A 25812-nucleotide genomic window follows, 5' to 3' on the forward strand; every position below is an offset into this window, starting at 1 on the left:
GTAAATTTTAACATCACTTGTAATAAGAACTGAATGACGCACTAATATTCGTGATGTTGAAGTAAATAAACTCAGATACGTAAGTTACACAAATCAAATATAAATAAAAGACGTTTTCTGTTGTTTAGATGGCGGGAGTGGCTAACGATCAGTCTGTGTATTTAAAGACTCGAGCCTAGGATGTGCGGGTGGCTTTACTGTTTAGGTAATGCGTCGCACGTTTCATTCAGGTTGAAAAAACTGTTCAAATAAATAAGATGATAAAAAACTAAAACTAGAGAAAAAGTTCCCAGTTTTACGTTTATGTCTAGTTTTAAGCTATGAATTATTTTTTCGATAATCACAAAATAAATATACTTGAAATTTGAACAAGTTAGAAAAATAAAATTTTATACGATAAAATGTGAAAAATGCCAGGTTAAACAAAATTTAACTTTTTATATGCAAAAACGGCTCGTTTGGGCTGAGAAAACACTTTACATAGAAGAGCGAACAACGTTTCGACCTTCTTCGGTCATCGTCAGGTTCACATCGTCAGGAACGCCTTTATACCTATATTAATATAATAAATAAAATTATATATTCAAACATCTAATACCGCCCTCTACATTTCGACACACAGTTACACAACCCCTTTCAAACATGTGGTCAGCTTCCGGTCAGTTACCTCTTTCTTTGTGAACCTGACGATGACCGAAGAAGGTCGAAACGTTGTTCGCTCTTCTATGTAAAGTGTTTTCTCAGCCCAAACGAGCCGTTTTTGCATATAAATTTCTCAACAAGTGGGTTTCTCGTCATCACTGAAAATTTAACTTTCGTTAATCTAGCTACAAAAGGTTTTAACTTGTGTTTACTTAACTACATTTAACAGGGACATTTCACAATGCAGAACGTTCGTAATTTTACCCAGATCGTGTTTATTTAATATATAAATGTGTTTATATATATATATTTCTGAAAAAAAATTGAATTCATTTGGATTCCTTTTCTTGCAATTTAAAATCAATATTTTTAACCTTTTATTTGACATCATTTAACTACACTATCAACTTTCACACTTCATAATTTCTATTAAAAAGTAAATAAAGCAAACAAATTAACTGCAGAACTTCATTTTTAAGGACTCAAGACACTTACAGTAAAGTTCTGATGAACATGCCACCAGAACATAATCATTAAACTGTGCTCACTTATGATTTTTATGTGCTGTGCAATAACATGAAATTCAAATCCTCATAAAGAAATAAACAGTTCATTTTAACTGAAATCGACTTACGCTTATTCATTCACTAATACCTTGCCAAGATACAGTCCTGCCAAAAAGTAAATCGTTAGCATCTAACAGAAAATTTTAGGAGTTACAAGTGAAGTAAGCCCAGTAGATAGTCACAAATGATGTGAAGAGCATAGGAAACAGTACCCTAGACAGCTTATCAACAGAGCTAATGCTGTTTTTAAGTATGCCCTCCGTCATTTTCTCTGTGTGTTCCTTTTTGCAGTTCATCCATGCTTGGTCAGACGAACGCGTTTTATGCGAATTGCAAACGGGACATGTGTTGGCGTTTTTAATATTCCCCTCGAAAAGCCTTTTCTATAAAAGGAAAACAAACTCATTTAGTTATGCTAAACAATATATCCTAGTTATTTTATATATGCTTATACTAAGAACACAATACTAATGTTATTTTAAACTTTAAAAGAAAGAAAACGTACCACAATATAACATTTCCATACCCATACATAAGATGATTTTTTTTAAGATTTTAGACATCCAGGTCCACACACACACGCGCGGATGTATAAATAATATCGAAGAAACAGTCTAATTAAATGCAATAAGCTTCACGTATAAAGAAAAAATAAATAACACAAAAATTTAAAAGAGTAAGAATGAAGATGTATGTTATAGTAAAAGAAGTGTTTGTAAACGTGGGATACACAAAATGATCAGAATACATAGTTTTTATAGACTTGCCGCAAGCTTTACACGTGAAAGTAAACTGGAAATTAAGAATTGTGAGCGAATATTAGCTCTCAAGCCTATAATGTTTGTTTGTTTGTTTTTAATTTCGCGCAAAGCTTCACGAGGGCTATCTGCGCTAGCTGTCCCTAATTCAGCAGTGTAAGACTAGAGGGAAGGCAGCTAGCCATCACCACCCACCGCCAACTCTTGGGCTACTCTTTTACCAACGAATAGTGGGATTGACCATCACATTGACCCCCATGGCTGAAAGGGCGAGCATGTTTGGGGCGAACCGGATTCGAACGCGCGACTCTCAGCTTACGAGTCGAACGCCTTAACCCATCTGGCCATGCCGGGCCTAACCTATAATAACCTTATCTGAAACTCCCATTCACTGTATTCAGTTAGTTGTGGGAAATTAGTTGCTTATAAAAGAAATAAAATAGGAATAAAATGAAAAAAAAATTTTAGAAAACAAAACTGAAATTTATTTCCTTATTAAAATAATATAATATATTACAGTGTCGCCAGGGTAAATAAAATCAAAATTAGGAGTAACAAGTGTCTTTATTTATTTTGTTTCAAGTTCATATGTCATGCTGTGTTGTAGCCTACAGAGTGCATAAGTTTTCTCGTGATTCATGGCATGGCATGAGGAGGGGAAGATTTATACTGATCTTGCTATGATCACAATCGTTGAAAGACTGACATCTTTTTTATCATACTAACAATGATTTGTGACGAAAATTTTCAAGATAATCATGACATTCTTTATTTTCATGAAAGATAATTCACGTTTTAGATGGATTGAGGAATGTGACCACTTTTCCAGGTGTAATCTTTATCAAATACTGCTTTTATTACATGTATGATAAAAGTACATCATTCAAGTGGCCATATGTCACTGAATTGGCCAATGAATTATAAAACATTCAGAAGAGATGATGTCCAATTGGATCAAAAACAGTTCAAGAGTGTGACTTTATTATAATGCATTGCTTGAGCCTGCAACTAGGGAATGCTAATGGTTTGTCTTGTCACATGGTGAGACCTATCAATTTTCCGAATGTCCTGATCCTGGACACCTTAGGACACCTTCTGTTATAAGAATGTTGAAAGAAGGAATTTCACTATTGGATGCCACATTTAATATTTCAGAAGCTCAAGGAAGAGCAACTGATGTAATCTGATCTAGCTTATGTACTCCTTACCAATTTTCAAAGAAAAGCTCAAACAAGCGTACTCAAACACACTAAAGAAAAAAGACTGATTAAAACAAATGACATTGATTACATGCCAAAGCTAGGAAACATCAATGAAGAGAAAATGAATACCACTTGCAGGCTAAATACTGTAAAAATGAAAGAAATATACAGTAGAAGAAATGCTAAAGGCACATGTAACTTTTACATGCTAGCTATACATATTACTGTAATGTGTTCTGTCATTCTCTGGTAGGTTCTTTTCGATTAATAGGTTATGCTAAACACTCCAACATTTCATGTAAAATTTATGGATAAGATAACTGGACAAACATTTCCTAATCTTCTGCAGGTTCTTTTCATGTTCATTCTTTCTTTTATTCCCCGTTTTCAGTTTGTCCTATATTATACATCCTGGTGTATCATTCCAAATCCGTTGGAGAAGGTAGCTTGTTTATTATTAAGCACAAAGCTATACAAAGGGCCATCTATACTCTGCCCACCACGAGTATCAAAATCGGTTTTTAGATGTATAAGTCAGCAGACATACCACTGTGTCACTGGAAGCAAGAGGTAGTCGCAAATGCTTGGATGTTGTCGTGGTTCTTAGGTGGAAAGTTACTTAATGCCATTAAAACTTGTTCTTTTAAATTGACAGAAATATGAATAAGTTTTTGTTCACTATTCCACCCGATCCAGATACATATGCAGAGTTCGTATTAAAAGAATAGACTGGAAGGGTTTCAGATGTTTTGTTGACTAGATGTCGGTATTAATGGCTCTACTATTTACCAAAACGGTCTTCAATGACAATGAACAGAAAGACCTACAAGTAACACAATTCTTGCGATAAATATTTTTAGACCTCAAGAAAATATATCAGTCCTTGATGAAAAACTTTATGATAACTAATTAGTTCTACCAAACTCACTATATAGATATGAGAACATATAAAAGCTAGATTGGTTTGTTTCGAATTTCGCGCAAAGCTACACGAGGGCTATCTGCGCTAGCCGTCCCTAATTTAGCAGTGTAAGACTAGAGGGAAATCATCTAGTTATTACAACCCACTGCCAACTATTGGGCTACTCTTTTACCAAAGAATAGTGGAATTGACCGTCACATTATAACCCCTCCACGACTGAAATGGCGAGCATGTTTGGTGTGACGGAGATTCAAACCCGCGACTTTCGGATTGCGAGTCGAGTGCCTTAACCACCTGGCCATGCCGAGCCAATTAGTAGGAAAAGCCACTAGTAGAATCAGTCGGCTTAGAATCGTCGTTATAAGTCAGGCCTGAAAGAAATCATGAAAAAAGCCTCATTTCCTGAATAAGTTGTCTTAGTGTTTGAAAATTTAAATTTCTAAAATATTAAAACTATTTTAAAGTTCTGAAAATGTGTAAACCACTTGAATAATAACTAACTTCAAAAATAGGAAGAGGTTGATTTTGAATTAATCTTTGTGAATGGAAAATATGTAGGAAGTGCTGTATTTTATTTGATCATAATCTTTATATAAACTTCCTCGAGTTGACGATCCGTGTAATATTGTCCATGATTGCAAGTTACTGGTATTTAAATAAATAATATTTGTAACTTGGTATTGTATAACAGTAGTAGCCTATTTTGTGTACTTGTGTTTTCTCCACAAAAATGTTTTAAATAAATAATATTTCTTATACAAACCTTTTTAGAGTCATTCACAATTCGTGTTTCCAAAGAACATATTTTATTCTTCCCCAAAGTATTATTATCAGCGATGGTGTAGGCTATAGCGTATTCAACCAGCGTAGCAAAAACAAGATTGAGGCAGATGAAGAGCCAGATGTCCAGAGCGTTGATATACCCTACAGATGGAATAGCATTTCGTGACTGAACAACTTGGGTCACAAGAGTCAGCAAGGAAGTAACGCCTAGTGTCACACGTGCTGGAACTGCATCAAGTCTCAACCAAAAAGAAAGCCATGACATCACCACCACTAGGCTACTTGGGATATAATTGTTGACTAAATATGCCATCAAATGACGATCAAAGGTGAAACGGACAATCAAGGTGGAAAAATTACCTATAGTTAATCAAAGAAATGAATGGAGAAGAAAATTAGTGACAAAGCTTAGTACTGTTGAAAGTAACTAAGATTGTTGTATATGAAAATCTCACAGATAAAAAATAAAATTACTTTTACTTTCTATAACAGAGAGAATGTGTTTTCAACAGAGTGGAGATCGTTTTTAGTAAATAAAGTAGAAGCTGTAGATAAACTGAAGGATAAACTGCTAGAAATTACACTTTTGCATGAGAATGATCTAGTCATTCTAGTGACTAATAACGACGTTTAGGAAGTTAAAAACAGCATTGTTAGGGCCAGTACTAATGGATTTGATTACAATGAACAGCTTTTATCTTGTGCAGATGATGAGCTAGAGAATGGAAAGATTACAAAAGGAATACACTGGGATGGGTTTGTTTTGTTTTGAATTTTATGCAAAGTCACACGAGGGCTATCTGCACTAACTATCATTGATTTAACAGTGAAAGGCTACAGGGAAGGCAGCTAAGCATCATCATCCACTGCTAACTGTTAGGCTATTTTATACCAATAAATATTAGGATTGACTGTCACATTATAAAGCCCCCAGCAGAAAGGGCGAACATATTTGGTGGAATGGGAATTCAAACTGTCAACCTACAGATTTTAAGGAGAGCACTTTAACCACCTGGTCATGGCAAGCCAAGAGGGATGCAAATGAAAAATATAAGGATGCTATTTTTATATGAAAGTATTTAGTATATATGGATGTTATTTGTATATGAAAGTATTTAATATGCCAAGCTAGGTTAGTTTGTGGGGTAAAAAGAGGAGAATGGGATTTACTATCTAGGGGCATGGATGGGATATATAACCAACAATGCAAGATGTTTAGTAAAGAGCGCTAGAAGTTATGCAGTCTTTGTAATGCACCTAGGGGTAAGGATATATGGAAAAGTAGGTCAGAGGAACTTATTGTTAAGTACAAGAAGTTAATAAAAGTATTCAAAGAATAGGGCTACAGTAGCTCACTTATGTCAGGGATACTGTCAAGATGAATTTATAAATAGGTTCCTAGAGCTTAATGTTAAGCTGTGGCTAATATGTAACCTTGAGCAGTTGGCAAGTTGGCTTTGTTAACAGTTCAGTAGGAAAAAGAAGCTTTTTGTACTAGATTATTTACATTTAAATAGGGTGGAAGCTGGTTTGCAACAGCTATTAACTCAACTGTGAGGGAAGCTTTAAGTTAGGTCTCAAAAACAACGAGGGTTGGGATAATGAATAAGAAATAAAATTTAAAGAAAAGTATAGTGTAGGAACAAAGTATAAAAGTAGTTTTAATTATAAGGTTACATGTTACTATTGTTATGCTTGAAGTATGAGAAATAAAGTGGATTACTTCTTAGAGCGATGGTAAGAATCGAGGATTTTTATCTAATGGTAATAACTGAATCCTGAATAACATTAGACAACCTTAATGATATAAATTTCTTTGAAATACAGGGCTATAGGTTCTTTAATAGTAGTACAATACTAAAGAAGAGGGACAAAGTGGATTTATATGTAAAATATGAGTTGCAGCCCATTCGAGTTGAGTATATCAAAGCTAATATCAGTGAATTTGAGTCTATTTGAGTTTATACTTGTGGTTCTAAGAGAAGAAAGCTTTTAGCTGGTATTTTTTACAGATTATTGGATGAAGCTGGTAATATTAATAAGAAACTAAACAGTGAAATAAATAATTCAATTATAATTGGAGATTTTAATTTCATGCACATATATTGGTAACTGTTATATTCGAATCATGAGGATTTAGTTTATTTGTTTTGAATCTAGCGCAAAGCTACTCGACGGTTATCTGAAATAGTCATTCCTAATTTAGCAGTGATAAATTAGAGATAAGGTAGCTAGTTAACACCACCCACTATCGACTCTTGTGATGTCCTTTTACCAAGGAATAGTGAGATTGATAGTAACATTATAATCCCCCACAACTGAAAGGGAAAATATGTTTGGTGACAGGTATTTGAACCCGAAACTACCAGATTACGAATCAAGTGTCCTAGCCACACCAGATTATGCCAGGCAACAATCATAAGGAGACAGATTTCTCAAAAACTGTTCAAGTGCCTTTCCTCAACAAATGGTTAGGGATCTTAATAGAAACAATGTTATTTAATATTTATTGAGAACTTCTAATAAAGACGTGGATAACAGGATAAAGAGTGGGAAATATCAGGATCCAAAAGGTCATTGCTCAATTAGTTTTAGTGTTTTGCTGCATATGAAAATAAAGACTAAGGTTTTACTACAAATTAGAAAAAAATTAATACGTCAGACACGAATTACCTGCTGTGAATTGGTCAAATGAATTAATTGGAGATGCTGATTAAACGTTGAGAATTCAAGTTATGTATGTTCTTTATAGAAAAAAAAAGAGGAAGTTATGAGTAAACATACAGGTTTGGTCACAACGGTTATAAAAGATAAAATTAAACAAATTGTTATAATTATAAAACATTTATATTGACTGCAATGATGGGTGATTGGAAGAATGATAGAAAATCAAAAGTTGGTGAAATTGAAAATTAAGAAATTAAAATAGTTATATTGAAAAAAAAAAGGTTGATTGAAAATATAAAACCTGATAGCATACAGTTTCTTCAAATACATAAGAGTAAGAAAGAGTGTTAGAATGGGAATTGGTTCATTGGGGATGATACAAGAAGACTAACATCTGATGGTTATTGAATGACTGCGTTATTTCCTATTGATACAAATTGAGAAATATTTCTTATCTTGAACATCTGCTAGATGGAAACAAGAATGAATAAGGTTATCACATTAATTTGGAGTTAGTTAAGAAAAAAAAAGGGAAGTTTAAACAATGACAAAGCTCCTTGGCCAGATAATATTTACCCAATTGTTTTGAAAGAGGTTAGAGATTAGCTATGTGAGCCATTTGCTTCCTTTCTTTTCCCTAAATTACCAAACATTGGGCAAAAGCTATAAAATTGGAAGGTGGCTAATGTTACTACTCTTTTAAAGGGAAATGTTAAAAATTATTTCTGTTAATTACAGTCTACTAATCTTACCCCGGTGTTGAGATAAGGTTTCAAAAGTCTGATAAAAGATACTTTCAATGTTATTTAAAAACGTCTAAAATTTTTTGGACAGTCAGCGTGGTTTTACTACAAAGAAATCTCGTCTTAGAAATATTTTGACATTCTCTGAAGATATTATTAGCTGTATAGGTATCATGTATCTAGGTTTTCAAAAAGCATTTGAGTAGTTAATACACAAAACTTTAGCTAAAAAGTAGATATTGGAGAATAGGTTGATTCATTGGATAGGAAACTAGCGAGATAGAAGAAAGCAGAGGGTTGTTTTATTACAAATTTTTTTCAGTCAAATTAGAATAATGTCATGAGTAGAGTGCATTAGGATTCAATGTTATGGCCTTTGCTCTTTTGGATTTATATCAATTACATAGACGTTGAAATGGGTCATTTGGCTACTTAGCTTTGCTGATAAGATTAAAGTTTTTGGGCATTGAAAGTTACAAAAATGCTGCTGCTTTATAAAAAGATTTGGATTATTTGGTGAGCTATACGGGTAAATAGCAAATGGCTTTCAATTATAAAAAAATGCAAAATAATGTATGTAAGATATCATAATTTAAATTATGAGGGCCAGGTTTTATGAGAACCGGATTTTTTTACGGTAGGTGTTTGTGACTTGTTGGCGATAAATGTCAACAATCTATTTACTTTAATTAATATATTCAAAATAAATCAAATATATACATAAAAATTCGTATCACTATTGTTATCAGTGATTTATATAATTGTCTTTTTTTCGTCAAAGTTCTTACAAGCAAGTTCAATTATTTTAGAACATCTCTTGACAAAACAAATTATGCTCCTCTATATCTGTTATTACAATGCAAATTGTGAAACTTACTTTATTAATCGCCTGTTACAACTAAACTCGTTTAGTCTAGATGTATCTATATCTTGAGAACTTACTTTTCATTTACAGAGTTAGGTGCGTACTTAAAAACAGTCCAACTGTGGTCTAGAACTTTCGACACTACATAATATTATGATGTAACAATTCTCAATGGAACAATGAGAAAAATGTAGAAGGTTCTAGTAACATAACGCAAAAATATAAAAATCACCGATAGTAAACTACACAACCTATGATTTGTACACAGTTACGTAAACAAACCTACGATGTATTACCGTTTCTAAAAATACTAAAGTTAATACTTGCTCTTTATAACTGTCTAATTCATAATACTCGCATTAAACTTAAACAGTCGTCTATATTTAACAATGAGTATCATTTTGATTGGAATAACGTCAACAGTATATCGAAGAAAAAATTTAGTGTTCTGGTTGATAAGGCTTTTAACTCTTGTTTATTGGATCACTGTGTTAAGTAAGGTGGATATGTTCTACCATCTATTGAAGTAGATGTACAACATTCTCGATTTCAGTTTTGGAATTTGATTTGTTATTCTCATTATATTTACTAATATACTGCATTTTCTTCTGAAAATCAATTAAAATATTACTATTGTTATTTGTTTTGACAAGGAATTCGTAGTAATGACAGTATATACAAAGCTACATTAAAGTAGTACCTAAAATCCATGTAACTACTTGCTTTTCCGGTACAACTTCAACTAACTTATATTCAGGGAGTTCATCACCCCCAATTAATTTCACACTTGGAATCCAGTCATAACGTCCTTTACTTTCTTTTGTCCATCGAAGGTAAACTTCGTTATCAGGATGAGAATCTGTTGGTAGTAATTTTATTTAAGATTAAAAACATGTCTAGATGTCCTGAAAAATAGTTTACATGAGTAGCTGATAAAATATTTACCGTAAGACATTAAATTATATCTATCTTGGACGCTTTGCCTACTGATAATAATAATAATAAATGGTTGTATTTGCTAAAATATTTAACTATCATCCAAATTAGTTTTTTAACACGATAATTGAATTACCAAGTATTACAAACTTCAGGTGTTGGATGATAGTTTTAGCATGCTTACAACATGAAATCAAAATTCAAGGTATTTACATATGTAAAGTAAAAATAGAGGTGAAACGAAATAATAAAACTAATAATAATTCAAACCGCAAAACTCATGATGTAAAAGGTAGTGAGAACTGCAAAGTTATGCTATGCACATGACAATTTTTAGATCTTACAAACACGTGAGAACGACACATAATGTAATACATAATCATTCAATATGTAAGTTTAAAAAGTTGTTAGAATTGGGGAAGTACAGTAATTCTTAGGTACAAACACAAGTTCTGACTCTTATCAAATGTGCCTTATTTGTTTGTCTGTTTTTGCGCATAACGTTGCACAGTCGGCTATCTATTCTGTAACCAAAACTGGTGAGTAAATCCGGCTTTTGGGGCTATAAGCCTTCATTCTTATTACCGAGTCACTGAGGGTAAAAATATTACACCTTATATTAATTTCATAATATATAATACAACACGTGACAGCAGTGCAAACTTACATAATCCAGTTCGAAGATAACAAATCTGCCTGTCCATTGGATAATATTTCAGGTTCATTTCACAGCTAACTTGAAGAAGGTACCTAGAAACATTTAAAAAGAAGCAAGATATGAAAGAACTAATTATTTATGAGAAACACGTGCATCACACGTATCCTGCAACTTAGAAATGCAGAACTTTTACTTATAATTAAATTTTACGCGTCAAACTTGTAAATATAGATTAAATATTACATTTGAATGTGATGTATAGGATGTCTTCTCCTGTTTCATAGGTTCCACTTTTAAAGACGTCTCTTATGAAGATACATTTTACCATATCCACAATATAGTTTGTATCCTACTTTTATTTGTCTGTCATATGCATACGATGCCATCTGCTTTCAGCTTGATTACTAGAGGTTTAAAAGAAAAACAAAAATCATTCAATACAGGAAGACGCTGTTATGTTGGGTTACACTCAAACATTTATGTGTCTTGCTAACACTAAACGTTTGATATGATCATAGCTTATTACACAGTGTTATTATAACCGTCGCACTACAGATTTCTGCAACTCATTGTTTATCATATGATTACCACGTTGTGTGAACCTGTATGAACAAGCAAGTCTGTTAACCTATCAACAGTGAACAAGAACTACGAAATAACTGAAGTTTACTGATTAATAGCTTTAAACCGAAGCTAAACGATTAAGCTGTGCGGTTTAGTTACTGTTGAATTTGAGAGCCTTAGCCATGTGTTAATTAAAAGTACTTGGTTAACCCTCATGTGGTTCAACCTGAAAATGGGCAAAATTGTTGTCCGAAATACTGCCACGTTAAGTGTTAAGTTATTACTTCTATGCTGACCCATGGCAAATATATATGGACAATAGAGATGTTAAGTGTCCTTTCTACATTGGCTAGCTTTATTATACACAAACAACTGGACAGTAATTTTGAAAGAGCTTTTGCAATATAAACATTTATGATAGCTTGTTATGCTATCAAGTGTTTTTAATGTACAGTTGTGCATAGAAATCATCACTAGGCATATATTTTTTCTTTCTCAACACTCTGTAATCAATATATTTAATTGTGAATATCTAATATAGACAAATTTCTCACTTCTAATATTCATAGTACATGCAACTTCGAATTTGAACACACAGTATGCAAATATTTACAAGCCTCAACACTTTTTTTATTAGAGAAAGAAATTATATTAAGTCAGTATTTCTGATTTTTATAATACTAAGAAAGTATAATTGGAAGGGGTGAGACAGAAAATACTATCTTCAAACAGTTGAGATTGTCTCAGCTAACTCACATAGAGCAGTAGATAAATATTAATTCAAGGTTTAATTTGACCCTTGTTTTGTTATTTTTTTATTGGGTATGTTTATTTCATGATAAACAAGGAACAGACCATTGGTACTTCTTACCTCTACATTAAATTTCAACCTATAAATTTGTAACTATCCCTTAAAATAATGTTCATAATTTAAATATTTTTAGGTTTTGGTAGGTTAATATTACATCGTTACAGGATTTAGTTTCTACTTCGTGTTATCAAAGCTTATTTAGATTTCGAAAACATAACTCGATTGCTACTGTAATCACTAGCAGGTATAATCGTCTTTCTATTGGTATTCAAGAAAGAAGAAAACTTACATTTTTGGAATTTTAAAAAGAAGTTAAATTTGTATTTTCTAAAATAATGTGAGAGCTATAAAAACAAGTTTTAATTTCAAAGTATTCATATTACATTGTGTAGATTTGTGCTTAATAACAATCAACACAATAGGCTATCTGTGCTTTAATCACAGCAGGTATCGAAACCCTATTTTTAGCACTGTAAGCCCGAGGAGCCCCCAGTGTCGCTGGGGTGCTTATTAGTTAAGAAGAAATTAACAATTGCAACAAAACAAAAATCAAAAACAAGCAACTTACAAACAATTGAAAAACACTTTTTCATTGTTGGTTTGTTTGTTTTTTGTGTGAATTTCGCGCAAAGCTACTCGAGGGCTATCTGCGCTAGCAGTCTCTAATTTAGCAGTGTAAGACTAGAGGGAGCTAGTCATCACCACCCACCGCCAACTCTCGGGCTACCCTTTTACCAACGAATAGTGGGATTGACAGTCACATTCTAACGTCCCCACGACTGAAAAGGCGAGCATGTTTGGTGCAACAGAGATGCGAACCCGCGACCCTCAGATTACGAGTCGCACGCCTTAACCCATCTGGCCATGCCGGGCCGGTTTTTTATTGTTGGACTGGCATGTTAGTAAATTAGATTAATTTGATAAATATACAAAGTAATAAACTTTTGGCAAAACATAGAAATAATTAGTTCGAAAAAAAAAGGTTTGAAAAATATAACAAATATATTTTTATTGATCATCCAGGTAAAATTATTTTTATCTTTTCTAATTATGGTTTAAGTGATACAGAAAAGGTTTTATGGCCTGTAGCTTAAAATTTGATAGGTTTTCGTTCGTGTAATTTGTGACGGGCGATATACTAGTTATTTATATACCTGATAAAATATGTGGTCGTTTTGAAAGAAACTGACTATGTTTATAAATTTAAGAAATATTAAATTATAATATTATATTTGTTATAGCACAAATTACTCATCATCTGTGTAACAGTCGGTTTTCTTAACTTAATGGTAAGAAATTCTAATATTATAAAGTGAAACTTTTCCAGGGATCTGAAAATGACGGGAAAAGATCTGGCGGTAAGTACAACATCACATGAATTTAGACACTTTTTATAGTACTCCTGGTGTTGTACGTCTGAACAACGCAGTGGTATTTTATTTGCATGCAGAGCGAAATTTCTAATGATTGATCGATATATTTTTTATTACAACTCGGGTATACGACATTATTTTGGGAAAAGCGATATAAGAAGCCACCTTCGTTGAAACAGCTTTGATGTGCTGCCATCTGGAGCAATTTATATGTAACCATTATTTATGTAAACTGGCGTTTAGTCAGAGTATTGATTATCAAAGCACGACTTCATTTTTTGTTATGAACAACTTTGATCTGAGGTAAGCTCTATGAATTTTTTACGGTTGATACTTCAAGGAATATCACTTTGAAGAATTATAGTCAGCCAAATATATCATAACAGAAACACATTTATATTAATTGATTTTTATAACGTACACTTGTATTTCGATGAGTGAGTTGAATCGTCTAACCCCATACCAAAGGCGTATATTTCCGTTATTGGCTTCAGCCACGATGTTCCATTGAAGAACCCACATTTTTTTCGCCATTGTCCTATATAATACGCAACTTGTGCATGACACTTGGCCTTCCATCTACACTGAGAGTATTTTTAAAATACATTCTTTATTCAATTCCTCAGGATTTTTCAAGAAGAAAAGTGTACAACAGCATTTAAACCACGCCATGTCCACCATATCCCTTGCCTACAATACATTTTGACCAATACAGTGTGTGTGTGTATTTTATCATAGCAAAGCCACATCGGGCTATCTGCTGTGTCCACCGAGGTGAATTGAACTCCTAATTCTAGCGTTGTAAGTCAGTAGGTTTACTGCTGTCCCACAGTGGGACACCCAATACAGAACTCGTCGGGCTAGCTGGGGCACAACGAACATAGTAGTAGTTGTAACATTGCATACAAACAATTTATCAGATTATAACTTTTCTGATGATGATAGAGTCTTAGCCAGAAGGTTAAAGTTTTCTATTTCCTCTAAAAAAGTTATTACTTCAGGGTAATTTTAAGTTATTTTTAACTTTTTACAACAATTACCTAAGTGTAAAATTTGTACAAATAGAAGTGAAACTTGTTAAAACTCAAGAGACTTATTGTACCCTAGGGATGTTAAGAGATTTTAAACCTTGTACAAGATAAACATTAATTTTAAAAAACATGAAACACAGCTTTTAAAAGCCTTGAAAAACTGAAAAGATATCGTACTCGCTAAACTGGATAAAGGTACTAGGGCTATGATTTTAAATAAAGTGGTCATTGTTTACAGAAATACTTCTAGTTGATATTATTGATATATGTTCTAACCTTCTTTTTGACGCCAGTGAAACTGTAAAAGATGTAATTAAAGATATTTTAAACTCACTTTTTAAGTTTTGTGACGAAACAATCTAATGTTATATTTAACAACAAAATCTATGAATAGATAGAGTGACTGTTGTGTACAGCCTTGCTCCTGACTTTCCTAACCTTTTTCTGTGTTTGTGAAAATGATTAGTTACACTTATGTCCTCAATGATTTAAACCTCTATAATACAGAAAATATTTTAACTATTTTTTTTATTTGTGACAATCTTAAGGTGGTTAAAAAATTTCTTCAGTTTTTAAGTGATAAACATATCAAATTAAAGATTATTTTAGAAAAACAACAGAATGAGAAACTCTCGTTCTTAGATATTCATGTTTTAAGCAACTAGCGTGTACCTAATACTAAAATATATCGTGCACTCACTTTTGCTGGACTTTTTTGTTCACATTTTGAGAATTTCTCCCCTTCAATCTTTAAATAAAATCTGTGTAAAAAAATCTGTTTTAATAGGGTTTAAAATATCAGAAAAATCAAAATATTTTTGAAGCAGAAATTGAGGACATTAAACAAGTGCTTTGAAGAAATTATTTATTGTTGCCATTCCTAAAATTTAAATAGAATATCATCACAAAACTTCAAAAACTGGATATCCTATTTGTTGTTTTGTTAAGTGTTTCGAAGCAAGTTGTTAAATTAGTCGTGCTGTACTTTGACGCTTTTTCAAAGTTGGTTAAAAACGTATGAAAGTAATCAAACAACCAATTTAACAAGTGCAGTTAATGTGTCTATAAAACAGAAACTTAGTTAAAAGGGTTTTTCATCTTTAAAGATGAACAACATCCATTGAATACCTCACTCACAGTACATGTGGTCATGTGCCCAAGGTACAATCATGGTTATATTGAATCAACCACTAGAAGGCTCTACAGTAGAATAAAAAAACACTTTGTAACATTAAACTATACAAGATCAGTAATATAACTAATAACTATTCAAACACAGGTGACCAACCAAGATTGTCGTCAGGATTCTAGAGAAAATAGTAAAAACAGTCTGCGTGTTTTTTGCCATAGAAATATCACAAAGTAGAGAGATTAGTGTTTTTTGTTCAGGGAAAGTGATGATATTTTTGTTACTTTATCAACCAAGTCCTCCCAGTCGAAATATACGACATCACATACACAAAAGTGATGAAATTATAGAATACGACGCAATAAATGTCAAACAAGTTTTATCACAGGCCAAATCCTGTAAAGGTTCAATGTGAAAATTGGTGAGTCAAAGAAGAAACAATTGAGGAAAACGACCCCGTTTTCCAATTCAATTAGGACAAATAGCAACATGAAGATGAAAGGAGGATAATTTCCCCCCAGTATTTTCTTGTTTTATCCACTTTAACATTACACACTTACATGATTTACTCTTTTATATATATTTACATGGCTGACCGATTTATTCTAACCTGCATGTTTTCCTGCTTCTAAAACGTTCTGATCAGATAAATAATGATGCACTTCTTGGAGTATATTTTCTTTTATCGACACCGTTTGTTTATTCTATTTTTTTTTTGCTTTTCTTTAATACATTTTTTTTCTGTTTTAACATATTTCTTTTCAATTAGTTAGTTTTATTTCTGAATATAAGTTTAATATCTTAATACGAATGTTTACGTGGTAAATGAAAATACTCCACCTACCGAGCGGTTCGTAATATGCTTTTGTCAGGCAGAATTTTCACAATTTTGTTGGGAATTGTAGTAGAGAACAAAGTACCACTTTTCGAGTTCTCGAAGTAAATATCTGGCATCCATATTAGGTTAGCGACATTATCTGGTAGTTTAACTGATTTTTCTGACGTGACACAGTCCACTAGTAAACGCGAATCTTCCCATATATCAATGGCATAAATATGTAAGTAGAAATCCTGAAAATAAACAAAATCATAGAATAAAGAATACTGCTTAAAAACAGAAGTTTGATTTAATTTCGAATATTCGATACAAGATATACTGAATTTTGAAAATGACGAGATATTAGTCGCTTGTAAAATGTGAAAGAAAATATCACTATGTTTATAAACAGTAAGGGGAAATATAATGGAAACATACGTACGATACATACAGAGGACAAGTATTAGCAGCTAGAAAGTAAATTATTTAAGTTTATAAAAGATTATCACACGAAACGCAAAATAAACTTAATAAGATTGACAGTGCACTAGTATTTCGTACCTAAGCCTCCTGCATTACACAGAACATTACATATTGTTTTAATTTTTCCATACCATTTATCAATGTATTGTTGTGAAATAGTTTCAAATTTCATGTATTTCTCCCCACAGTAATGTGAAGTTATTTTGGTTCACTTCTTTTTGATATTCCTAGGTTTTACATAACCCCATACAATTTCAATAATATTCTCCTCGGGACTTTGTGTGGGTTGTATTGTTTCATCAGCCTATTTATAGCCAAATCTTATTTTTTCACAATAGCTATATGCTTGGGATCATTGTCTTGTTATAAACTGACAATTGATTGAGCCGTGTTCTTTAGCACAGTGGATTAGAATCTGCATTTTTCTTAAGCCTTGAACAAACGATATTGATTGTTGTTGTACAATTTTAATTTCGCTTAGTCTATAACGAACAAACTTTCTGTAGCTTAGGTCACACTACTGTTTGTAATTTGACGTCCATTTAAACTTGTCGGTTTTGTTATTTTATCTCAGTAGCAGAATACAGGCAGCTATTTGTCTGATGAGGCCATTTGATTCAATATTTTAAGGATAATATTCACTCTCGCGTTAACAACCAGATTGCTGGCAATATCTGTATTCAACGGTCGTCTGTTTCTAAAAAATACAAAAAAAAATACCTTGAATATATTAACATTCTTTTTGGAAGGTTATGGATTTCTACCTCTATTGTTAACAATGTGCGACCCGTTAGGATTGCACGAACTTGTATGGTTAATGTTGTTTTGTACTTTATTTTAATACCCATACTAGCCCTCTGTAGAATACATTTTTACTTCAAGTGGGTTTCTCGTCATCGTGAGTGTGGAACCCGCTTCTATTGTTAGGGATGTGCAGCCTTACATAGGTTCTCCAAAATCTTGCATTCAGGTCCTGCTGAAACACAAGAGTTTTAACACAATTATCTACGTAAAGTATCTTTAACAGCGAACATTGTATTTTGTGCTTGTTATGCGGTGTTTGAGTCCTAAGAGCCATAACTGTATTTATTCTACTACTACTACACAGTTTATGACTGCTGTACTTTTATAGGTCTTATGTTAGTGTTTCACATTCTGACCTGTTGCATTACGATCAATTACAATGTAAAGTATCAACACGTGCCTTTAATGTAGTGACTGTACAGTGGTTTTATACGATAATGAGATACAATTCCCGAATTATTTGCCTTTTATACTTTTTTACTACCCTTGTTGACAAGAAAACCCACTTGTAGAAAAAATATACATGTAAAAATGGCTGGTAAGGGTTTAGAAAATTTTTTACTATGTAAACTATGTAAAAACTACACTGACAAACATCACACTAACATTATTTATAAAATACAATGTGATAACTGCCACGACTTCTATATTGGAGGAATAAGTAGAAAAATGGAAACCAGATTCAAAGAACATAAAAAGTCACCTTCACACGTTTTCGAACACTGCAAATCAAATTAACCCAACATAACCATAGAAAACGCCCAATTACTAAATAACGAAACAAACGCAAAATTAAAGAAGCCTTACTTATACAACTCAAGCCCAAAATAAACCAATACAAAGGAACACCTTTATATCTATATTAAAAATAATATAATAAATAATAATAATAAAATAAATAATATAAAATTATATATTCAAACATCTAAGCACGCTTTCTACACTCCTACACTCAGTTACACAACTCCCTTCAAACATGTGATCTGCTATCTTTCTTTGTGAACCTGACGATGACCGGAGAAGGTCGAAACGTTGTTCGCTCTCTACATAAAAAGAAATTTTCTCAACCCATACCAGCTGTTTTTACATATTTATTTTTACTACCCTCACTATTTCCATAAAACTTTTAGAAACTTAAGTCACTGACACGGCTCAGTTTGATATCGTAATATTTTTAAAGTAAACCTGAAACATATTTACCTGATCTCTTCAAAAACTAGAGATTCGAGAATTTATGTCTCCCGCTGAGACAATGATAAGAATTCAGATTTACAACACTAAATTTAGGGGTTCGATTTTCCTTGGTAGACACAGCAGATAGCCAGTTGTGGCTATGCTGTAAAAAACACTCACATACAAACACACGAGAATCCAATGTGTGAAAAACTAGATGTGTGTGTTAAACACAAAGATGCCTAAATATTATTTGTGCTGTGCACACCACAGGTATTGATTACCCGGTTTTTATCGTTATGAATCTTCATACTTACCACTGAGCCATTGGGGGTTTGTTGTAGGGGGATTAAAAAACACAAGGCACTGTGTTGAAGTTGAAATGAAAAGAAGACGCCTTCTTTGCCGAGCAAGAACTGAAACACGAAATTTGTCATTTAGTGGACTATTGCATTGCCGTAGTAAACGTAACAGTAAAAAATAAAATAAACAAGTAGTTAAAAACAGAACAAAGTAAAATAAAATGTAATTAGGGGTGAGTTGGAGATTACACACATTCACCAAAGGTACTGAATAAAAACTTAAAACATGTCGAGACATCAACAGGACGTTTTGAATTCTCCAAGCTAAAATAACGAATTTGTTTTAAAACGTCAAAGCTGCATTAAAATTTCATCTTTTCTCTGTAGCAAACCAATCAGAAAATTGGATAAGAAAATTCCGAAGTACTTTTGCTCCTGTAACATTCAAGGCTTACGAATCGTGAACCAGTTCCATATTCATAAAACACTGGATGCATCTGTGATTGGATCTCCGCTAATAAAAGTAACTTTCAAGCTGATTATAGCTTCACCTTAACCGGATTTAGAATGTTCCAGATAAGAAATTTACAACTTCAAACTTTTAGGAAGATGTGATATTTGATATTTACATATCATAACAGTACAATAAGATATTTGTCAAGCTCTTCTAAGGCAGGATAATTGTTCTTACATTATTGTTAGTTCAAACGATACAATACATTAAGAAGCCTGTTTCATGTTTTTACAGAAAACGCTGACAGCAACAACTAAATCTTATTTTACATCTTAAGACCTACTTATGTTGATAGTTAGTCAACACCTCACCCTTGACACTAAACTGCTTGACGCTGTTGATGCTTTTAGAAAGCATTTTGAGAAAGAGCTGTTCGTGAAAGAGCTGATTGTGAATTCAAAGGTTCTTGGTTCATGCACTGTTTCCGCGATTAATCTCTACACAGTCTGTGGTTGTGCTATACGAGTAAAGGTCAAATCTCACTATTCCGTCAGATAAGACTAATTCAACAGCTGGCGATAAATGCTGTTGACTACTCGCCTTCTCTATAGCCTATAAAGTCAACACCTTTTACTATCTGCAGAATAATAGCATGATTGAGATTTTTTTCTCAAACGGGCTTTCTGGACGATAATGAAATATATGCATGTCATTTGTCAGCTACATTTGTATGGTAGTAGGTAGGTATTCAATGATTATTGGCAAAAAGCTACAAGGCTATCTGTGCCATACAAGATGTGGTAAAGTATAGGTATAGGGCAATTAAGGTAAAAAGTAAAATATGTAAAATTAGGAACTTCCAGGAAGATTGAAGCAAGAAGTACACCCTTGCTGTCAGTCACCTGAAGTTGGTCTTTCCAGTCCTGGGTTCAGTTCAAAAGAAAAATAAAAACTAAAATGTGTAAAATTAAGACATTCCAGGAAGAATAAAGCATCAAGATCAAATTTTCAGTCAGCCACATGAAATTGGCCTTTCCAGTCCTGGGTTCAAGTTAAAATAAAAATTGAAGTGTGTAAAAGAAATCGTGTTAAAACATTAAAATGTGTGAACGAAATCATGCTAAAACATTATATAGTCCGACATAAAACCTTAATTAAGTGTAAAAGACCAATGGCTTTTAAAATGTAAAAACATGAATGAGATGGGCAGTATCACCTATAACATGGGCCAAAGTCAAGAGCAAACCTGCCTTACAAATATCTTTAAAATGGTGTCGTCGTTCTAGGTTGTAACGACGGCATGATAATAAAATGTGGATGATCGTGATCTGAGTGCCACATAGACCACACATTGGTGCAGCAGTACCAGATGAAAGGAAGTGGTGGGTTAAAAAACTGTGACCAATGCGTAGCCTTGCCTAAACAACCTCCTCTCTTCAATCCTTACAGAAGCAAGAGGGCCAAAGACCTAGAGAATGTTTGATTTGAAAAAGCTTGTTATTGTGTTGCTCATTCCCTGTTGCCTGCTATCTGGTGTACAGTCTGGATTTGATAACTGGACCATAGTTCATGTATGGAATGGGTACTGGGATGATAGATCCAAAACAGACAGACTTTGCTGCTTTGTTGGCCAGTTCATTCCCACAAATACCAACATGACCTGGTATCTAAAAGAATTGGACGGAGACAGATGAGAGAAAAAATGGGCCAGTTTGTTTTCGATATTGATGAGAAGAGGGTGGTGGCTATCATGGAATAATTCCAGGGCCAATACACAGTTGAGTGAGTCCATATATATTGTACAATTTGTATATTGCATTATTTTAATATGATTTAGGGCAAGAGAGATGGCATACAATTCGGCAGTGAAACCAGAAACTGTAGGGAGGAGTCTGTGTGCCACAATCGAACTGTCACAAATCATGGCAGAGCCCAGTGAGTTACCCGATTTGAAACCATCTGTATATATAGGAAGGAATGGATCATATGAAAGATGTTCAGCGTAGAAAGAGCGATATTTCCAATCGGCTATATCTGCTTTCCTCAGACGACTCAAAGATAGGTTACAATTGGGGACAGTAATTTGCCATGGTGGAATAGGCTGATTTGAAGAAACTGCAATGTTATTCAAGGATAAATTCAATTCTTTTGATTGTGCCTGGATACAGAGACTAAAAGGATCAATGGCAAATTTTATGTTATTAAAAAGTGTGGTCCATTGTGGTTGGAAAACACAACTCCAGGTAAGATCCTGTGGTAGGGATCGAAGTTTGGAAGCATACATTAGAGACAGTTACAAACGCATTTGTATGGTGATGAATGTGATCAGTTTGAGCTATTAAACAGTAAGATAGTTACCCATATATATATATACCTACGTTCATGATGTTAATTTTATTGATGTTGGCTCTCAGAGAAAACGACGTTTATAGGAAAACCTGATGACAAAAAAACGAGTTTATGTCTCGTAACGTATTATGAATAATTTAACGCAGAATGATATTTCCAGATATTTAAAAACATTCGAACAAATGATAATAGGGTATTTAATAGCCAACATAATTAATACCATAAGCTATCCTTATGAGGTACGTATTGTTTACTTACAGACTGTCGTCTCATTGTGCGTTGATAGGTCCTGATATTGCCTAGTGTTTATTATGTTGGGCACGGACTAATAGTTAGCATGCCGGGGTGCGGACACGAGGTCCAAAGTTCGAGCCGTGATGTCGCTGAACACGTTCTGCAGATAATTCTGTCGAAATAGCTGGATAATTCCCATAGAGCTGTGAGTGCTTCTGACTGGATCCCTTTTTTGTGATTTGTAATTCAAAGTTAAGACTCTCTGGCCACTCAGCTTGTATATCAAACAAAGTGCGGTTCAAGGCGAAATTTTCAGCCACGAGGTATTTAATTTTTGAAGCTACCTTAGTGAAACCAACGTTACCTACCATCAACACCTTTCGTTTATGTTACTTTAATTACTGGAACCTTAGTATTATTCTTATGCATTTTGTTTAATGCTCTTAGAAATTAAGCTTTCGAAATCGCGAAAGTAGAGATTTTTTTCAAATATATTTTCATTTCCATTTTCCAGAAAATATTTTTTGATGTTATTAATCATAAAAAAGAAAGTTTTAGTACATCACCCCGTATTTCAAATAGCTTATGGGTTATGTGACATTTGAATGTTTTCCTCTACTTTCTACAAAATATATTATTTGCGATTGCAACAGAAAGACACGCACTAAAAACAAATCTCATGAAATAGCACACAAAAAAAGTAGATAAAGTATTAGATATATTGAATGCGAAGCAACATGTTATCATACCATTGACTCCTCATTCACACCATAGATGTCATAGATCTGGACCGAAAAGAACACACTGACTGGCCCTGTATCTATATAAAAACATATTATGATATCGCATTTTGTTTAAGAAATAATATTTTTTTATTATTAAACATACACTTTAAGTTAGATTATGTAGCTTTGTACTTAACTACAACAAACAAAACCTGAGGTAAGATTACAACGTTTTCAAAAGGTATTTGAAAGACGATATCAAATAACATAATTTACTTCTTAGCAAACAATGGAAACTCTTATCATTAGAAACCTAATAAAATAAAATATTATTCGGCTTCACATCTTGCAAAATTCAACTGAAGATGAAATGAAACAGACATTTTGAGTAGCTAGTAATATCAAACGTACCTTTTCAGAACGGCTAGTATGGATATTAACACTTTTATTGATAAAGAGAGAACAATGTTTCGACCTTCCTAGGTCATCTCCAGGTTAAGAAAGATAGTTTGTAAGTGACCATTGCCAGACACGTCAGTCAAAGGAGGAGAGTATAAACGAGTAAGAGATTGTAGAGGGCGTTGCAGTTGGATGTTAGGTTATTAATTAGTATTGGTATAGAGGTGTTCTTTTACATTGGTTTAATTTTAGTTTTAGTTGCTGTATAACTAGGTCTTCTTTGATTTTGCATATATTTATATTTGGTTCGCTGAGTGTATTCTATGGTTATGTTGTGTTTATTTGATTTGCAGTATTCAAAAACGTGTGAAGGTGTTTTTTTATGTTTCTAGTTTTATGAATCTAGTTTCCGTTTTCCTGCTTGTTTCTTTAATATAGAAGTCGTGACAGTTGTTGCATTGTATTTTATAAATTATGTTGGTGTTGTGTTTGTCAGTGTAGTTTTTACATAGCACTGACTTTAGTTTTGTACCTGGTTTTTGAATAAATTTAATGTTTACTGGAATATTGTGTTTTGTTATAAGTTTTCCAAATGTTGGTTATTTTTTTGCTGATGTCAAGAACATATGGTATGCAGCAGTATGGGGTTTTGTAGTTTGCTGTATCCTGGGATTTATTGTTGTTTGCTTGTTGTTGGTCTAGATGTGTTTGTATAATTTTTTCCACGGTTTTTTGGAGGACATTTTTTGATGCTGATGAAGTGTTTTGTATTGTTGAGTTCATTGCTAATTTTATTGGGTGAGCATAGTTTTCTGGCTGTGTTTATTTGGTTTCTCAATATGTTGAGTTTTTGTTTTGTTTCATGTGTTGAATCCCATAGAATGTGTAATCCAGTATGGATGATTTTTCTCTAGATTTCTTTTTTTTAAATGTGTATCAGTTCTAGTAATTTTGAGGTTAAGAAATGCTAGTTGATTGTTTTTTTTAGTTTTTTTACTGTTCACAGGTGAACTTGATGTTGTGGTGTATCGAGTTCACGTGATCGAAAAACTAAGTATGTGTTCTGTAGATGTGAATCCTGCAATTGTATCATCAACATATCTGTACCAGCGTAGTAGTAAGTGTAAGGCAAATTGATTGCTCGAGATTCAATCTGTGTCAAAGAAATGTTGGCTGGAATTGGTGACACGGGATTCCCCATACTTAGGCCATTTATTTGTAGGTAGTTATGGTTATTGAACATAAAGTTGGTTTTGGTGGTAGTGAATTTTATAAGGGTTGCTAATTGGTTACTGGGGATGTGTATCAATGGGTTGGTTCTAAAGTTCTAAAGCTATCTTGCAGGCTTCAGTTGTTGGGACTTCTGTGAAGAGGGAGATTACATCAAAACTGGCCATTAAGACTTTATAATTTAGTTGATTAAGAATATATTTAAAGTTAAAAGAGTCTTCGAGAAAGTAGCCGGCTGATATTACATATTTACGAAATGCCCACGCTATATACTTACCGAGGTTGTAGTTGAATGACTCATAGGTCGACATTATGGGTCGTAATGGACAATCGGGTTTGTGAGATTTGAGGTTGTCGTATAGTTGTGGTGTGCGAGAGTCGGTCTTTCGTAGGTAAGAATAAATGTTTTCTGATATTGCTTTGTTTTTTTCGTTTGTAGTAGTATTTTGTTAAATTGGTTTTCATGTGTTTTTGTTGGATTTGTGTTTAGTAGTTTACATTTTTTGTATCTGATAGGATGTTGTTCGTTTTTTGAATGTATTCATTTGCGTTCATTATAACTATAGTATTGCCTTTATCCGCTTTTAGAATTTTGATGCTGTTATCTTGTTTTAAGTTGTTTATAGAATTAATATCTTTTTGTGTGAGGTAGTTTTTTAGTTTTCTTTTCTGTGAAATTATGTTGATAGTTTTGTGTGAAATTTCCTTGAAAAGGTTGGTGAAGATACTGTTTTAGGTTTTCCATGCAGGCTTTCATTTCAATGGATGGAATATTTCTTGGTGTTTCTGCAAAGTTGAGTCTTTTGTTGAGTAGATGTATTTCTTCATTGCTTAATTTTCGGTCGGATCTCTTGAATACGAGGTTTGTTGGTGGTTCGTCGTGTTGGCGTCTTTTTTGTTGTTGTTGTTGGCACCTTAATTTATCTAGTTTCTTGTTGTGGCGGGCCTTCTTTTCCTTGTCGTTTATACTATTGAGTTGATTGATGTTGCGTTTTATGAATCCATAAATCTCTGGTTGAATGCAGTAGGCCAGTTGACAGTTTAGATTAATTTTTCGTTTAGGCAAGACATTTAGTTCTTTATATTTTGAGTTGAACATTGCTTTTAGTAATTTGTTCTGTAAATTACGGATAATGTTTGTACACTAGGAAGGTCAAAACATTGTTCTCTCCTTGTTAATAAAAGTGTTAAT

The 25812-nt window shown here is 33.2% G+C and overlaps 1 protein-coding gene across 1 annotated transcript in view; it reads right to left on the reverse strand.

Moving 5' to 3' along the window:
- Positions 1–1004: 1004 nt before the first annotated feature.
- Positions 1005–25812, reverse strand: part of LOC143227205 (gamma-aminobutyric acid receptor subunit pi-like) — a 35691-nt gene continuing 10883 nt past the window's right edge. Inside the window, exons 3-8 of the mRNA XM_076458695.1 lie at positions 23016–23086; positions 16495–16721; positions 10752–10834; positions 9849–10007; positions 4854–5233; positions 1005–1591 (exon numbers count right to left, since the gene is read on the reverse strand). Of these exons, the coding sequence (XP_076314810.1) occupies positions 1352–1591; positions 4854–5233; positions 9849–10007; positions 10752–10834; positions 16495–16721; positions 23016–23086 (1160 nt within the window). The 3' untranslated portion in view covers positions 1005–1351. The remainder of the gene's footprint in view (positions 1592–4853; positions 5234–9848; positions 10008–10751; positions 10835–16494; positions 16722–23015; positions 23087–25812) is intronic.

Source organism: Tachypleus tridentatus, chromosome 9, assembly GCF_004210375.1.
Source record: "Tachypleus tridentatus isolate NWPU-2018 chromosome 9, ASM421037v1, whole genome shotgun sequence".
In the NCBI taxonomy this organism is placed as follows: Eukaryota; Metazoa; Arthropoda; class Merostomata; order Xiphosura; family Limulidae; genus Tachypleus; species Tachypleus tridentatus.